This window comes from Mirounga leonina, unplaced genomic scaffold, assembly GCF_011800145.1.
Source record: "Mirounga leonina isolate KUSES-001 unplaced genomic scaffold, KU_Mleo_1.0 Mir_84, whole genome shotgun sequence".
Classification (NCBI taxonomy): Eukaryota; Metazoa; Chordata; class Mammalia; order Carnivora; family Phocidae; genus Mirounga; species Mirounga leonina.
The window spans coordinates 3,053,061-3,072,305 of record NW_023270827.1 but is presented as its reverse complement, the minus strand read 5'-3'; the positions used below and the strand labels follow the sequence as shown (position 1 = coordinate 3,072,305).

The following is a 19,245-nucleotide window of genomic DNA, read 5'->3' as shown; positions in this document are numbered from 1 at the left end:
AGCTATTTTTTGTTGTTTGACTGTCACTAATCTCTATTTTTCGATGATTCTCCACTGGTGGGTGTGTGGCAGGCATTTCCTCCTTAGCAAACAGACCAGGAGAGGCTCGGGAAGTAGGCATGTATGTCCTGTTGCATTTGTGTGAGAATGGAAGACTGTGGATTTTATCAGTCCCTGTCATCTAACCCAGAATGTCCTAACTTGGTGGTTCTTTTTTTTCAAAGCAGCCTTTTTGCAAGTTTCAAATCTCTGTTTCAAAGCAGAGTTGGTAGGAGTGTTTGTGGGACTACACTGTGCCCATGGTGTTGGTCTTTCTTCTTCATAAATCTTTTTTTCCGTGTTTTTGCCCCTTTTTAAACTTTACCACTTATTTTAAAGTCTATCCAAGGAACTTTTAGAATATCAAAAGCTCACTGGAAATTTGGTAGCACGTAATTTTCCTGACAATGTAGATATTTAATAATTCTTTAGAGACCCTGGGTTAGCCAGTTGGCTTCACGTAAAGTCAATTAGAATAACAGACTAGCACTAGCATTGCCTATGGTACGAGAAAGGACCGAACAACTTTGGTGACCCACCAGTTTCATTCAGCCCGAGACATGTGGCTGTATTTACCTTATACTAACTCTCATACTATGAAATAATTACCTCATGCATTCAGGTATTTCCAAATGGCTTTAAAGTTATGCAAATATTGTGCATGTATACATATATAGTTTTTCCTTTTTCTGTCTTTCCTGGTTCAATTCTATTATTTTATAGGTAATTATTAGAGAGTAAATTTAGGGGCGCCTGGGTAGCTCAGATGGTTAAACGTCTGCCTTCGGCTCAGGTCATGATCCCAGGGTCCTGGGATCGAGTCCCGCATCAGGCTCCCTGCTAGGCGGGGAGCCCGCTTCTCCCTCTGCCTCTGCCTCTCTCTCTCTCTGTGTCTCTCTGACTCTCATGAATAAATAAATTAAAAAAAAAACATTAAAGAGTAAATTTAATTATTTCATTATTTTAATGACTTAATAATAGTATACTCATAAAAATGGAAACAGTAACCTATTTCACTTTTATACATGAGCCAGACAACAAGGGGGAGAAACTGTTCCCCCAAGTTCCATTACATGTTAAAGAGCATCATATAAACCTATGGGGTGTGACTGTAGCCAAAATATTCCCTGAAAAGTCAGGAGGAAAGAAATCTTTTCATGCACTTGTTTGCATTTGTATTTTAAGTGCTTATAGTTACAGATATTTGGGGACAAATTAAGTACCGATTATAAATTCTGTCTTGTGATATAACCCAGGGTCTGAGAATCCAGGGAAAGGTTAAGAGTCATAATTCTATTTAGGAAATGGCAATGGACTTTTCAAATTTCAAATTTTTAAATCTATATAATTTGCTGCTCTAGCAGGATTATTTTATACATAGACACGTTATGTATATATTTGATTTATCTTAGGTGATTCAGCAGACATTCCTAAGTACTCATAAGAAGAAAAGCATAGCAGCAAATAAGAAGGAAAAGGTTAAATCTTGGAGCATGAACAATAAGCTGTTTTGAGGCTTTAATGTGCTTTAATTTCTCTCAATGCCTAAATAGTCTTTGGTGTAGATGCAAGCACAAACTTTAGGTCACATTCTCATGTTTTCTAAAAGCCCTGGGGACTGAGTGGGCACCACGTGCTTCTGACCTCAGATTCCAAGGACCCAACCTGAGTACTTACTCTGGGCTCCACACATCATACATTTGCCCTGGGAATTGCTTAGTTAACAACAAGCATTGTTCTGTGATGTGGGAGTAGGTGAACTTGCCTGATATCCTTTGTTTATGCTCCTTGGGGTGCTGAAGACTGTGCATTGTGCAGAAATTTAAGAGTGTGCTGAGGAAAAGGCAGCTATTTAATACTAAGGACAAAAACCATATACTCCTTTCTATTTTCTGTTTACATACAGAAAAGCATTGTTGGAGGAATGCATGTGGGTGAGGTTATCTGGGGTGTCCTGCCCCCAAGACTCCCTGCTCCCACAGTCAAATCCTTAATTCTGGAGCCTTAAGAACACAGCCTTGTAAAATTATCTGCTCCAATGATACATAAACTTCATTAACCATTCCTTTTATTGCATAGAATGAGCATTGTTTCCAATAAGCAACAGAAGGAATCGTGTGGACTTTCTAGGGTCCTCATTCCATATACACACATCCAATCCACTAAAGAGAAAATTAAGCTGGTGACGCAATTCATATATTTTTATTTCCTCCCCATGTCTACATGCATACTAAGAGTATGTGGCTGAAAAAATGTATAAGCTACTCCAGGGAAGACTCAGCTGCTAGGTAGAATGTGATCTTAAATTTCTAGGAAGTTTACGTAACCACAGTATTGCTTAGAAGTGAATTTTAACCTCTCTGGCTTGGTGACAAGTTGGGTGTCAAGGTGATAGAACAGAGCTTATATATAACTACGAACTGTGCATTTAACGGTCATGAGTACGTGCGGTAGAACGATCTCCCTGAGTGTATGTGAGGCCGTGGGAGCACTAGTAACAGAGCTGTTTACCTATGGGAGACATTTGGCATAGGCTTCAGCATGGCAAAGCGGGGAAACTGGCTTCCAGGAGGGACATGCAATGCATGAGTCACTGATGGTTCTCCGTGGGAGCAGATTGGTGCTTCTCATGCCTGCCAATTTAAATGAAATACTTACAGATTGTTTTGTTTCTTTCGCCCAGGAAATATTCCCTGAAGGCCTACTGTGTGAGTGGCACAACGGCCTGGGCAGAGTTTGTCAAGAATACTTCCCTTTTGTGTATTTTGTAAAGTGTAACCATCTCTTTTCCTGACACCTCTTTCTATCAAGAGGTTGTCTGATTTCATTTTTTTTAAATGAATTTCAGAGATGCTGTTTAATTCATTAAGTAGCATCCTACTTGCTGTCAAGACTTACTGTCGATCACAAAGCATGTCTTTTGTTCAGTTTATAAATGATAGAACTGGGAGGCAAAATGGCTGGGTGACTGGCATGCCCAGGATGATTGTTTAAGTTGGAGCTAAGACCTCAGTGCCAAGCCCTGGGTCCGAATGCAGTGGACAGTTCATCAAGGCATGTTTTGCCTTCTCTCTGAGGATTTCATTCAGACTCTTGATAAGCATTTTTTCCTCTGAATCCTACGTTGTGCATAGTCCATAGTGTATGAAATTAAATTATGATATTTTTCTACTCTGGAGAAATTGAAGAGTCTTAAGGAGATTTCATTAAAGCCACAAGGAAGCTTGGGCAAAAACATTGGGAAGTAAGATTAAGTGAAAACAAAATCAACTTCATTAATTTGCCAAATATTACTAATAGGAAGTACAGAGATTAAAGGCCAAAAGGAGAGGCTCACAGTTTGGTAGGAGGAGCTAGTTTGTAAGCAACATAGACTAAAGGATCCCAAGTGCTAAGTTAGAAGTCTTTATGGGGTAGGGGCTGTGGCTCATGGAAGGCAGAGCTCAATTCTGACTGTGGTGGGGGGGGAGTTGGAGCAGATCAGGAAAAACAGCAGAGAGAGGACTATGGAGACAATTTTTGAAAGAAGGCTTGATCAGTGATGTTGAGCATCTTTTCATGTGTCTGTTGGCCATCTGTATGTCTTCTTTGGAAGAGTGTCTGTTTAAGTGCTTTGCCCATTTTTAAAAATTGGATAATTTGGTTTTTTGGTGTTGAGTTACATAAGTTCCTTATATACTTTAGGTATTAACTTTTTATCAGATAGAGCATTTGCAAGTATCTTCTCCTATTTAGTAGGTTGTCTTTTTGTTTCACTGATGGTTTCCTTTGCTCTGCAAAAGCTTTTTATTTTGATGTAGTCCCACTAGTTTATTTTTGCTTTTGTTTCCCTTGCCTTAGGAGATGTGTCTAGAAATATGTTGCTACGGCTGATGTCAGAGAAATTACTGCCTGCCTGTGTTCTCTTTTAGGATTTTTATGGTTTCAGGTCTCACATTTAGGTCTTTAATCCATTTTGAATTCATTTTTGTATATGCTGTTAGAAAGTAGTCCAGTTTTGGGGCACCTGGGTGGCTCAGTCGGTTAAGCATCCGACTCTTGATTTTGGCTTAGATCATGATCTCAGGGTTGTGAGATCAAGCCCCGTGTTGGGCTCTGCACTGGGCATGGAGCCTGCTTAAGATTCTCTCTCTTCCTCTGCCCCCTACTCTTCCCCCCGACTCTCTCTCTCGCTCTCAAAAAAAAAAAAATGTAGTCCAGTTTTATTTTTTTACATGTAGCTCTCCAGTTTTCCTGGCACCATTTATTGAAAAGACTGTCTTTTCCCCATTGTATATCCTTACTTATGTGTATTGCAAGCATTATTTACAATAGCCAAGGCAGAGGAGTAACCTAAATGTCCATCAGTAAATGAATGGATAAAGAAAATGTGGCATATATACACAATGGAATATTATACAGCCATAGAAAAGGATGAGATCATACGTTTGAAGCAACATGGGTAGACCTAGAGGGTATTAGCTAAGTGAAATAAATCAGACTGAGAAAGACAAATACCGTAAGATTCCACTCATAAATGGAATCTAAAAAAATGTACAAACAAAAAGCAGAATCAGAATGATAACTACAGAGAACAAACTGATGACTGACAGAGGGGAGGGGAGAGGGAGTGAGCAAAATGGGTGAAGGGGAAAGAGAGATACAGGCCTCCAATTATGAAGTAAGTCACAGGAATAAAAAGCAGAGCATAGGAATGCAGTCAGTGATATCGTAATAGTGATGTAAGGGGACAGATGGTAGCTATGCTTATGGTGAACATAGCATAACATATAAATCTGTCAAATCACTAAGTTGAAACTAACGTAAGGTAGTGTGTCAACTATACTCAAAGAAAAGAGAAAGAAGGAAGGCTGGGTGAGGGGAAGAGCTTTTCAGTTTAATCTGAACAAATGTTTATTGGGCACCTCCAACGACAGACCACGGTCCCTGCCTTCATGAAATTTACCGTCCAGCAAGGAAGTGTGACAGTAAGCCAGTATTTACCTGGGAAATGAGAGAAAAGGGGAAGCAGAGGGTGCTAGAGGAGCTTAGAGCAACAGGGTAGGCTCCATGAGGCCAAGTTGCATGTGTCACGCTCACCACATTCTGCCCTACATCTGGTCCTTGGTGTGTGCTAGATGCTCAGTGAATGAATGGATGCACAAATGAGTAGCTAAAAGTGATCTGGGGCTCAGAAAGAGGGAGCGAAGGTCTGGAATCATCGGGCTGCCTTGTGGTTCCATGTGACTGGAAAGCAAAATGGCAAGTTGGGTGCATGTGAAAAATAAGGCTTGTGAAGAAGGTGATGTCCTGCTCCTGGAGTTAATCATTGAATTCATGGTTCTTAACCAGGATAGTGCATCAGAATCACCCGAGGAGCCTTTAAGCCGAGAAATGCCTTCCTGCCCCACCCCACTGAAAATTCTGCATCAGTAGGCAGGCCTGAGCCAAGATATAAATATGTTCTAATGCCCACTTCCAGCTGAGAACCTTTTTTACTAGTGGTTTTCAAAGTGTGTTCTCTGAACCAGCAGCATCAGTATCTCCTGGGAATTTGTCAGAAATGCCAATTCTTAGTCCCATTCCAGACCTACTAAATTGGAAAGTCTAGATCTGGGGACCAGCAACCTTTGTTTAATGAGCCCTCCAGGTGGTTCTGATGCTGCTATTTGAGGACACTGCTTTAGTCAGTGAAGATTTTAGTTGAGAAATTAATTGAGAATGTGGAGACTGAATTGGAGACTAAAGCCAGAAAGAATCGATGATGGCCCATCAGGTGAGGGGAATGAGGAAGAGAGGGAAAGGAGCCATTCTGATGTTCTAACTGTAGTTCAGGGAGGAGAAAGAAAATGGGAGGATTTGGATTCAAATGACTTTTGTGTCATTTAACGTTGAGTATTTGTTGAACAACTTTTAGGTGCAGGCTGTACTGGGGATGTAGAGACAATGGGACACAGTGTGTGGCAGATGGATGTAAATCAGGAAAATCTTCCAGAAGTGTCATGGAATATGCCTCAGGGCCAGAAGTGACAATGAGAATGCTTCCCACGGACACAGCAGTATGTACAAACCTCTAGTACCAGTAAAGACTGCCCGGCGTGTCAGTTTTGAAATGATATGCTGGCAGTGGTGTGGAGAATAGACTGCCATGGGCAAGAATAGGCAGTGCTCCATCAAGATGCTATTCTAGTCATCCACGTGACAAATAGGGCCTGAGCTAGGACCATAGCAATGGAAACTCAAAGTTTCCAATGGAAACTGAAAGAAGGACGTTGAAGACAGGCCTTGGGCACCAAGTGGGTAGGGGGCATTAAAGGAGGGGGAATTGAAGAATGGACTTCCGTGGTTCAGGCTTGTGCACTCTGGCAGATGAACATGTCACTCACTGAGGTGGGGAAGAAAGGGGAGGAGCAGGAGTGGGGGAAAGAAGCTGAGTGTTGGAGACATAGCTCTTTAGATGGTCTGTAGAACATCCAAGCGGAAATGCCCAGGGAGCAGGTCTGGAGCTCAGGAATGTTTGGGGCTCCTCAACCACGAACAAGGACAGTGTGATAACTCTCGGGTAGCAGAGGCTGAGAGAGGTAGGAACTTACTTTATGGTAAACTACTCCCTCACCCAGATGGACGTGACGCTATCTTTAAGGAATGTTTGTTTGAAAAAAGTATGGATAATCCGAACATTTTGCTTTCAGTTGGAATCTTTCCTGCTATATTAAACAAGTCTTCCAAAATAAAAACTCCATCATTGAGAATTCCAGGTAGTATCTTGATTGGCAGGAATTTAAGGCTACAGTCACCTATTATTTTCTGTCCCAAAGCTGCAGGTAAGGGGCTCCTGGGTGGCTCAGTTGTTAGGGGCATCTGCCTTTGGCTCAGGTCATGATCCCAGGGCCCTGGGATCGAGCCCCGGATCAGGCTCCCTGCTTGGCGGGAAGCCTGCTTCTCCCTCCTCCCACTCCCCCTGCTTGTATTCCCTCTCTCGCTGTCTCTCTCTGTCAAATAAATAAATAAAATCTTTAAAAAAAATTTTTTTTAAAAGCTGCAGGTAAAAGCTTCTGATCCTAGATATTAGAGTGAATTAGGACTGCTCAGATTGCTTCCCACGACACAAATAATCTTTACCTTTAGGGATAGTCATGAATTCTCTCTAGTCTAATTTTTTTAAAGGAGGAGAGAGTGTCTCCTAGATTAAAAATTAGAGACCGGAGTTCAAGTTGGCATTCTGCTGCTTTTTTGCTATGTGACCTTGATTGGGACACTTAACTTCCTCAAGAGGCAATATCTCTTGTCTGTAAAATGGGAATAGTTATCCCAGTGTACTTCATATTCTTGAATTTTTTATTTTTTGTTACCAGAGTATAGTTAACATACAATGCTATATTAGTTTCAGGTGCACAACATAGTGATTCAGGAATTCTATACATTAAGCTGTGCTCACCGTAATAAGTGTAGTTATAACCTATCACCATACAATGTTATTACAATATTATTGACCATATTCCACATGCTGTACTTCTCATCTCCGTGACTTATTTATTTCATATCTGGAAGCTTGTACCACTTAATCCCTTTCACCTATTTTTCTCATCCCGCTACCCCCCTACTCCATATACTTTTTGTAGCACAGAAATAAAATAATCAATAAGAAAATATCTAAAATATTTATAATGTAGTAGACATATAAAAATTAGTTAATGAAATATGCATTGAGGAACTACTATGTTGCAGGGAGTGGTATGAGGTACTAGGAATAGAAAAGATACAAAAAACTTATATAGTCTTCAGTCTAGTGAGGGAGAAAGACAAAGATGCTCAGATAGATACATCCTTATGAAACGTGGGTAAAATTCGAGATAGAGTGTATTATGGGGGTACTTAGGAGGTCTGCCTGATCAGGGAGATGTATGGGGGGGGAGGGAATATCTGAGCTTTCATAAAAGGTGCATAGATATTAGCTATTAGAAAAAGGTTGGGTAGGGGGAAGGTAAGGATTTCAGCCACAAGACAGTAACTGTGTAGGGAGGGTGTGTGTGTATGCGTGCGAGTGTGTGTGTATTGAGAGTTACTATAAATAATAATTTGATGTTATTGAAGCAGAAGGGCATGGAGCTCTTTCCTGACTCTGCTTCCTGGGATCAGGAGGGAATACTAAGCGAGTTCTCAGGGACTTATACTCCTGTGGTAAAGTTCTAGAAGAGAGTCTCATTGGCCATATGCTAAGCTTCCTCTGGCTATGGGGAAATTCGGGCAATGTCTACAGATGTAGACATAGTCAAGGTTTATGCCCTGTATCTAAGAATATACAAGTAATTCACTCCTCACCATGCAAGGTTTTGGTGTAAATTTTACTCCCAAATACAAACAGGATATATAGATAATTCCCAAGCACAATAGGCTGAACTAAATGAACTTTTAAATAGACAAAAGATTAAGTTTGGCAGGAAAGATGAGTCCATTTTCCTTCAGAAAAAGAAGCATCTCTGTATTGGTATGAAAAAACACACACAGATATGTATAAAGCATTGCCAAAGGGAAATGATTTTGACAAATGAAAACAAATACATCACTATTTAAACTATTGTTTGATTAAAGATCAAATTTGATTCTCTAAGTTAATTAAGCAATAAGATACACTGAATAATTTTAACCACCTGAGAAGAGATATAATCACCCTGGATTTTACTGCTGCAGGGTGATCTTCCTGGTTTTCTGTTGAGCACCGTGCCAACAATATCGCTGTCGCAGGTAGATGAACATAGATGCTTACTTGTATTCTCTCTCTCTCTCTCTCACACACACACAGAATGAGCATTTTGAATTTGTGCCCAATGGGTGTTTTTGGAATGTTGCTACATAAAATGTCTTCTTTTTGGTACACACCAGCCATAAAATGAAGTGCTGTCTCTCATTTGTGCTCACGTTGAGAATGCTCTCACAGATAAATCACTAGGCAACCCAAAGAAACTTCATTTTCACCCTGAATTTCTACTTTCTTCCTCTGACTCTTGTCCTGTCTCAATCTAATGGATAGCTGATCGGTGTGCATTTCATGTTGTTTTCGCTCCATCTTTGGTACTCTGATGTTATTAAATACTAAGATCACAAACAGCATGCAGTCAAAAGGAGCAAGAAGTACGTGGCTACCTTCTGGATGACTGATTCTGGGTACTATGCAATCATTAAAATAGGTCTTTCTGGGCTAAAAAAAAAAAATCTCACCAGTAGAAATATATTCATTGGAGTCACAATATTATACCCTTTTAATGTGCAAATACATTAAACTAATTTTAGACCTGGACAGCCCTCCACTTGAGTGATCTAATGCTATCCATGCCAGTATCTAGCAAAGGGCAAACCAGAGAGGCAGAGCATACATTCTAGGGAACTACTACTTCAAAGTTAACAATAAAGTCAACTAATAAAGATATATATAGGTGTATCTCCCTTCCATCTTAATTTTTGTACTGCTTTGGAGAGTTGATGAGGCCCATTGAAGAGACAGAGAGATGCTAGCAGGGACAATGGGAGGGTACCAAAGACAAATCTAATCTACCTCATCGTAATGGGCAGAGCTTAACACTTCTCTTTTAAAATTTATTCCTTTCTTCATTTCCCCATCTACTTAACAAAGGACTTGAGTCAACTTACAAAAATATGTACAATAAATTAAGATAAATATTTGACTGAAGTAAGTTAAGCAAAAGTAAAATCTGTGTAAGAAAACAAATGCATATTCTCTGCATGTCCTCAAGAGGAGTTTTGATTTGGCTCTCAATTTTCCATACCAAAGAAAAGAAAAAAAGTCTCCTCTATCAGAAAATTCATGGTGTCCTAAGATTAGAAATAGTATAAATCGAGGGAAACACAACTTCTTATGCCATTGAGGCCTGAGGAATTTCTCCTGTAGCTCTTTAAGGAGAAGACAGCATCTGTGATAGTACATCCCTACAAGAGAAATGGAATTCCCAAGGCAGTTTTTAAACGTAGGCTGAGGAAGTGATGTCAAAGCATAATTCAGTAAGAGCAGTCCTACAAGTAACTAAAACCTTGTAGTCTGAGCTCAGCACTCTCTGGGCAGGCTTGGCCTCGATGGAGGAGACAAACAAAATCATTCTAGGTGGGCTCTCTATGTTAATTCTGCTACCAGGATTTTGTTAGGGATTAGGAGGCAGAGAATAATTTCCAGATTATTTACTTCGTGCCCTAACCTAACCATAAGAGTAAATATTCTCTATTGCCTATTAAATCTTTGAGAACCAGTGAGGCGTAGGGTGGGTAAGCTGCCCAACTCACCCCACTGTGCCAACAGATTGTGTAGATCCAGTTCCCTCTAACACACAACTGGTGACACAGGAAGATTCATTCTTTTCTTTTTTTAAAATGACATCATCTCTTGCATTGTATCGTCCCTCTATTTGTGTAAGAATCACTTCTGATTCTAAATTCTTCAGAATGTTTTCCAGCTCTTTGGCTGGAACTTAGTCCAGTGTATTATATTATCTGGAAAGTTAGATAAGGGTTTGACTTCCTGACAGCCTAACAGAATCCTCCAAATACATCCAGAAATCTACATTGATATTTCTAATTGATATTTTCTAACCTTGGAGATGAGAATTTTGTTTTGCCCTATGGCTTTTGTTACAGTAACCACTGTTTATGGACAGGCCACCCATGAGTCCATGAGAAAGTAGGGCCAATCATTAACAAATTTGTAGAGTTGATTTTCTTTTTCTCAGGCATTTTCACATGTATGTGGGCATAAATGGGAGTGGAGAAAATTACTGCTGGAAAGAACTCCATATTCCTTTTTATTTATTAATGGCAAAGGCAGGCTGCTTTTCTCATGAGGAAGTCGCTCATGAATTTTCATTCAAAATAATAAATTAGTGTCCACACTTTAATATGTTTAGAGTGGAAAGGGATTCTACATGCAACTGGGCGTATCAGATTCCATGTCTAGAAAGCTAAATTTTATTCTTTAATGATATTATGATTGGGGCAGGTGCCCCTGTTCCATCTCCCTTCTGGGCTTACATGCCACATGGAGTGAAGGGTGATGGGAAATTCGGATCTATGATTAGTCTTTTACTTCAGTAACATACTTAAACCATATTTGTACAAGATTTTGTTACCACTCCCTTTAGTGTCTTTTTTGAAAAGCAGAGGCAAACTTCCTTGAGCAAATAATGTGAACAGTGAACACTTAGTGAATATTTGGGGAAAGAATCAATATGCTAAAGAAGCTAGGAAAATTGGATCATTTAATAGAAGTCCCGCTATAGACAAGCTGGTATTTTAGGAACCCGTCTTGTGTTTTTAGATGTGTTGGTGTGAAATAAACCATAAAGCATATGAAAGATGGAGTCTTACATGCTCCCAAATATATGTTACTGAGACTTAGGTAGAAAAACCGCCAAGACTTTTTAGTGTTATCTTTTCTTCAACCAATAATTACTCTGTTTTGATGATTTCTTCATTTGGTTGTCTGTTTTAATCAAAATTCCTCAGTGGGCCAAGTTGAAACCTCATATATTCACACACACCTCCCATTGATTTCACTTGGGTGAAACTTTATCTTTTAAGCAAAGTTTAAGTTGAAATGTTGAGTTAATGATGCTCACTTTAAATACCAAAGGCTGAATGCATTTATGTATTCAAACACTTAGCTAGTCAAACATAACTCCCATCAGGGTTTAGAGGAAGGATTATTTCTTAAACTATGCTAGCCTTACAAATAATGTATTGCTATCCAATCTGCAGAAAAATGATACTGAATAAGCTTGTTAGTATTTTATTTCTGCGGTGAAAAGCCCTGGAATCTTTTTGTAACCTTGAAAAGACAGAGTAAAATGGTGGACAGGATGTTGGGAAATATTTTTGTCAATTACCCGGAGTAGTTAACCCAAACTTAGAAAAAAACACTAAAGAAAATTTGCACATTTATTTCTCATAGCTTTGTCTGCATCTCTCTTAAATTCTCTGTGAAATAAACATTCATAATTCTGTACTTGTCTAATGAAGATGGACTTTGAGTTAGAAGGCTGTTTCTCCTCATAACATGAATAAGCTTTTCAACCTCCTAAAATGGGAATATTATACCGACAGCAGAATGTCCAACTCTTTTATTGTGACCCATTTAAGATCGAGTATATGGCAATTTAAAGGAGAAGTATCCAAATGAATACCATTTTGGTGATGTGTTTGCTTTATAACACTTTCCTAGAGTACATAGGAGTTTGCTTTGTAACATTTTCATAGAGAATATACCAGATTCATAGGTTATTGAAAAGATACGTTTTGAGAACTTTGAACATCGAACAGATTACATATTTGAGTGGATGAGTTAACACCAACTGAAACACAACTAACAGAAAATTTTATGAGGAAAATCCTTCCAAAAGAGTAGTTCCCATATTTATATCCCTTATAAGATTGTGAGTCACTTGCCACAATTTCAGTTGCCCCTCTCTCTCTTCTAAGAAGAGAGACTACTAGGGCCTTTGTCACCAAGAATTCAAAAAACAACCTCGTTCTGAATTCCGCTGATAGAATCAGCATATTCTTCAAAGGGATATAAAACTGTTAACTAGTTCTGTGCTACCCTTGATAAATTCACTCATCTATGATCCTCTCTGTTTTTGTGTATAGTAGCTGGCGCTTTGCCTGGAAGACTCTGTCTTTCACAAAATCACTTGAAAAACACTTCGCACACCTTTGCAGGTAATGTAAGCATAAGAAAGTAAACCACTTTCTTACCTAAGAATTTTCCTGAAATAATGAGCACATTTAATTGCATTCATTTCAGAAGCTTTCGAAGAACCAACAAAGAAATTCTAGTAATTCGTTTGTGATTTGCTATGGAGTTACATATTTGATTTCCCTAAATTTGGAAAGTTCTGAGGTCTTTTCTAAGCTGAGAATTAACACATGACCAAGAATCTGAAATCAGGCACAAATGCTTAAAAGAAGTGTTTTTGTCTTCAGTATTAGGACCTTATGAGAATTGTTGTTTGGAAAACACTGCTGTCGATTCTATACTAATGAAGCAAAATATGAAACCAAAGCATTTACTGTAGCTAACAAACTCAAGCCTACATACTTCTCAGCTAAAATGAAAAATAGACCAGACTGAAGAAAGGGTGAGTATCTGTGTTAGGTCCATTTGCCTCTTGTGGGTCTTCCCTGTAGACTCCCTGTAAAGAAAGCTGAGGTGCATTTAATTAGAAGAAATGGGTTTTTGTTCCAAGTCCCTTGCTAAGGGGAATCATAGGAGGGAACAGCTCTGTGGATTTAAAGGAGTGGTAAGGAGCCAGTGAAAAAATGTCCATGGTTCTGAACATTTTACCATCCCGTATATATGTTTGGTTTATTTCAGTCTCCTTTAATTTTCAGTGTAGAAAAGGGGAAGAGGTGGAAGGAATGGGGGGGGTGGGGCAACTCACCTTAATCAAGAAGCTACTGCACATAATCTTGAAGTAAACAAATGCACCATTATCGTGGACTCGAAGGCAACCCCCCCCTTCAGAGCCTATCCGTGTGGCACTGGTTGTGCTGGTGTTGGCATTTGGGGAGGAGACACTATTATCTCTACCGCATGCTGCTCTTCTGAAGTCACTCCTGCCCCACTAAAGGTCTGTGGCTTCATGATCTACATTCACTCATCATCATTCACCAGGTGCTATGCTGAGCACTAGACGTGCAAAGATAAGTTCACCTCTTACCCTTGACTTGTTTGGTCCTAATCAGAATTTCTTTTCTTTATACACATATGGAAAAGAAAACAGGCCCCTTTATTTTCCTTGCTGATTGGTGATTTTTATGAAACACTGTAAACACATAATTTCCCGGTAAATGCTTTAAGATCAGAGGCCAGGCTCTTCAACACAGTGCTTGTAGCCTCCCCTAGTAGATGAATATTGTCATTGGGGAGCTACCTCTTGGGGTAAATGCTGTTTTTCAGATTTATTTCTCTCCCTTCTTTTTTCTAAGAGAGCATCTGGGTTTACATGACCTTGTGATTCTGGGGTGTGGTGAGTTCCCCTGGCTCACCGTGGCCCTTGGATAGGGGCTGGCTGGGTTCGTTGAAATGGATCTTGCCCTTAATATTCTGAGGTTGTCCCCCACAGAGGGCTGTGGCTGTGTTGTTATCTCTTGGCTTGGTCAGGAGGTATTTCCTGCTGACTAAGCCTCAACTTAACCCTCACTGACCCTGCCAACTCTCTGAGGTCTGGCTTCAGAGCTCCCCCTGCCTCTCCTTGGGGTCAGTGTGCCTTTGCTCCCATGGCCACACCTCTGTCAGGTTCACCAGGTGAAATCCCAGAAACCTCTTGGGGGGTGGGAAGCGAGAGAACAGTGTCCTCATCGAGGGGATAAAAGAACAGGTAGCAAAGGGAGTCCTGACCAAAGTTCTCTCTGACTGTAACATCCCCACTCCAGGTTATGGTGAAGTCTCTTCCCAGACTTCCTAGCAGGAAATGGAGCTGATATCCTGGTGCTTTTGACTTTCCTTTCAACCTGTCTCATGTACCTCCTCTCCGGGTCTTAGTCCAAGAGGAGGAAGGATCCACATCTTAGCATGAGCTCCTCTTGCCTTTATTTCTTCCTTATTTAAATCCACTGATATGGCAAGGGTGAGCTTTTCCCTTTACTTCTCCTTTGCTGTTTCTACTATTCCCCAGAATCATACTTCCCTAATTTGGGGGGTGACGTTCCCCTTTCCCCTGTCTTTTTTTTTTTTTTTTTAAGATTTTACTTATTTATTTGACAGAGAGATAGGGAGAGCCAGAGAGTACAAGCAGCAGGAGTGGCAGAGGGAGAGGGAGAAGCAGGCTCCCCGTGGAACAGGGAGCCTGATTCGGGACTCCATCCCAGGACTCTGGGATCATGACCTGAGCCAAAGGCAGACGCTTAACGGACTGAACCACCCAGGTGCCCCGCGCCTTCCCCTGTCTTTGTGGCTAAAATGTGGGAGGGTGCAAGGAGAGAGAAATGATGACCATATTTCAGGTAGTATTTCTAAACGATTGTCCTTGTCATGTGAGCAAATGCTTGTTAGTCATTCCTTATTAGTCGCTCACAGAGTTAATAAAGAAAGCTTGGTGGTTTGTCTGTCTCTGTTATGGTGGTTTTTGTTTTTTAGTATTTTGAAATGGGATACTATTTCAGATTTCTCGTGTATGCTGGAATACTTTGCTATTGAAAGCGAGGCCTGTGACCAGTGGCATTGCCCATTGCCAAGAATGCAGAATCTCAGGCCCCACCCTAGAATTACTGAATCAGGGCCTGCATTTCAACAAAATCCTCATCTCTGTCATGTGCACATTAAATCTGAGAAACCCTGCTTTAGGCCACCATAGCCTTGCTGAAGCTTTTGGTCCCATCACTGGTGCCCAGCATCAGCATTCAGTTAAATGTCAGTTCTATGCGTCAGCCAATGACGATCCTTGCCCCTGGATCCTTATGGTGTTAATCAATAATCTTTATAATTATGGTAAGGTAATTAAAATAAAACAGACAGTCCTAGATCTAGTCTCCTCTATCACCAGACACACCTTAAGTTTTCTTTGACAGATCGATTAAGATTAAATTGTAAATTATGACAAGTGGATGTTCATTTTCGTAGAAAGTAGCCATTGAATGTATAGGGACAGGAACAAGGTAGTAATAAGATACTCACTTGATAAATCCAGATTCGTTCTTGAGCCTGCTGCTTCATTGGCACTGATAGGGTTTTGCTCAGTTACAGTTTGACAAGGATGTGGGTTCCTTTTAGGGAGATGATTTTTTAGGGGGGAAGGACAAAGTCATAGTTTTTCATCCTGCACTTTCATTTTCTGATCACAGTGTTTAAGAAGAATCTGGGCTTTACTTATTCACCAGGCTTTCAATAGAGAATCACATTAATCCTTTTAAGCTCCTTATTCTAATGATTTATTTTGTTGAAAACCATAGTGATCCTCCTTTGAATTTTAATGATTGCTGGCTATTCAAAGATTCATTGTTTTGACTTCCTGTCCTTACCTTTGTTTCCTACACGTCTGTGGGGAACACCTGTCTAATACTGGATCTGCCCCCGGTTCTCCCCGGCTTACCAGAGTCACTCAAGCCTATCTCTGAGTGTTAAGCTGAAATGCTGGCTACTCATCCATGACAATAAATGTAGGATATATGTTTGCAGAGATAGGCAGATAGACAGCAGAGGGACAAATAAATGATTGAGTCATTTCCCAGTGAAAATGATATTTCAGATCTGATAATAAATTGTGATCATTGTAGAGAAATTAGTTGAATTAGTATTCTTAATCATAAATGTATTTCGGATGCGACATCTGTGAAAATCTAGTGGACAAGAAAGAGGTTTGAATTTTGAGGGGGCTATTCTGACCCCAAATTCTGGACCCGTGTACCTTTCACAAGGCACTGACCCTCCATTTCTCAGTCTGTTAAATATGGCGGTGCTCTCCGTCAAGGAGAGTAGTAGTCATTTGGTTCAAGTGCTGTAAATCCTCAGAAAGGGTTAGTGAATGGAAATAGTCACGATATGTCTCAGGTATGAGCACTGGAATAACATGTTGTGTTTTCAAAATCTAAGAAATGCTATGTCACAGGCTTGAGTTTCTATTTTGCCCACCGTGGAGCCACACAGAGAATTTTTGCCTTCTCTTTTTACAGGTATCACCTAGGAACATCATGGGTTTTCAAGAATATATTATTCTAATATGAGATTTTAACAACTACACTGTATTTATGCATAATACATTTTGTGCCTTATCTTCAGGCTTCTGGACTTTGATTCCGAATATCAGGAGCTCTGGGATTGGCTGATTGACATGGAGTCCCTCGTGATGGACAGCCACGACCTGATGATGTCAGAGGAGCAGCTGCAGCATCTTTACAAGGTTAGAGCTACCCTTCCTGCCTTTACCTTGCTGTGGAAGATCTGATTAGCCTGACAAGTCTCTCTCTCTCTCAGGATATCTTTGCGTTCATTGTATGTATCATGGTGTCTATTAGAATTCCCTTCCCTGTCCCCAAACTCATTTCCATCCCTTGTGTGCTGACAGGCTGCACCGACATCATAATTGCAAGAAAGTTCCCTTTATCACATTCTATTTGGTGTAATTCTATAGAAGGACAAAGATTTATCTCCAAGATGAATAGCAATAAATGAAACCGCATTAATAAATAGACTGAAACAAAATGAAGGATAAATGGACTGGTAACATTTAACAAAATGTGTTTTCATTGGAGCACTCGGTGGATTCTGTCCACCTCTCCGATCTTTCCAGAGAAAAAAGAAATTTGCCTTCAGTTTGGCTTGCTACTTCCAGAGTACGGGGCTTGTTCAGTTTCATGTTTATTAGTGATACACAGAACAGACGTTGTCATATCAAGTCAGTACATTTGCATGTGATTTAAGAAAACTGGCTTGGAACTTATATATTGATTGCAGGCAGTCCATCTAATAACTATCTATATTGTTTTCCCATGTCTGCTAATTCACCCTTAGCCTAATATGTTTTACCAATTCTACTTAAATAGTCTTAGAAGTTCTTACAAAACAGCTATGTGATTTTGACTGAAAAAATGGTTGCAAGATGCGCAGTGTCTGAAAAAGCTGTTGGGGAGGGTAGAGGGACTTTCCACTGAAATATCAGATTGCAGTAAATCTTCCTCATTTAGGCAATTTTTATTGGAGTAATTCTGACAGTTGTCATCCTTGAATTGCTTTGAGCATATGGCATATTTCAAAGAGCAGATTGTGAATCATAAAAAATAAAATTAATAACTAACCACAGAATCAGCAACAGTATAATGACAAGAAACAACTACCCTCTAGCTTTTAAGAATTTCTTATGGAGTAAGAAGTACATTCAAGGTCAAATAAAAGTTGTCTTCTTTCTTCCTCATTTTTTTATCGTTTTAAGTTACCTTTCCTAAATATGTTATTTTAACTTTTACCTTCTCTAAAGAGAGATCTTTATTTATACTTTTTAAGGGTCTGGTTGACTTTAATTAGTGTCCCCTGAGAATCGTCTTGGTTAAGAGAAGATATAAGCTCCCCAGGGAGTCAGCAAATGGTGATATTTTATTCCCTAAAGAATTCTGTCTAACATTAAGCAAGTTTATTGACTATTAGCTATTTCCTGTATGGACAGCTGTCCACATTAACAACAGAACTATGCAGTATATCTTCTGGCATAACATGTCTGGAATAACAGTCTTCATCTAATGTAAACAAAGCAAGATGATTTCACATTTCATATCAGGATCGAGAATTACGTATGAAAAATGCTCATTAATCTTTAGTAACTTATTGATATAAAAATACTAGTTTCATTCCTAATAAGTATTAAAAATCGAACAAAACAGAAAAAAAATAATACAAAAGTTAACTAACCATAAGCCATTATCTCAGATTTTATTGCACTCATGATGCCAAATAACATTTCTTTTCTTCTTAATGCATTTTGCATTTTGCACATAAACCACTATTTTTTTTTCAGTAACAGTGCTATTCTTTGTCAAAATCACATCCATATAATTTACATCACAATTAATAGGAAGTCAGTCTTCTTTTTCTTGTGGTTTCCTTATAAGTGCTCTGCCTAAGAATTCCCATTCTGGCATATTGAAGGCCATTATTCCACCCACTTAGTACTCCTGGATTATAATATTTTCCCAAACATTTTCCATACTGGGGTTCTTCATTTGTGACTCACGTCCTGTCATCATCTTTCTGCTCTGAGGTGCTCAACCCAGCTAAGTTAATGAGACTGGCCCTAACTTTGCATTTGGCTTATAAGCAAAATTGGAGATTGAGCTACACACCAAGGGCAAAAGCTACAGGTCTGTAGACTCTTTCTTTACACAAGCCCCCACAGTATTTCAGAGGTTTAGTAACCTCCAAAGCAATCCTGAGGATATTGACTGAGGACTCATTTAGAACTTGGGGTGGCTCCCAAATTAGAAAAATTGATGGAGGAAGATTAATTTCAGGTCTTTGTCTAGAATCCTCAGGGATTCTCAGGTTAGGTCAACATTTTCCATGTCTCATTCCTCTGTTCTAATGTGCCTTTTCAGGAATCAACTGAACTGATGACCTGGGGCAGGGGCGTTTGGAGCCTACTGATTACAGAAACCCCTGAGTAATAGCACTTCTCAGTTGGTCCCCACGTCTTCCTCGGCTTTCCATACCATTTGAGACTTTAATCTTTAAACTTGTTG

General features: G+C 39.7%; 1 protein-coding gene across 1 annotated transcript in view; it reads left to right on the top strand.

Annotated features, from left to right (window-relative positions):
• LOC118002892 (A-kinase anchor protein 6-like) overlaps positions 1 to 19,245 on the top strand; it is a 286,565-nt gene that overhangs the window by 152,650 nt on the left and 114,670 nt on the right. The window contains exon 8 of the mRNA XM_034993503.1: positions 16,796 to 16,916. Within this exon, the coding sequence (XP_034849394.1) occupies positions 16,796 to 16,916 (121 nt within the window). The remainder of the gene's footprint in view (positions 1 to 16,795; positions 16,917 to 19,245) is intronic.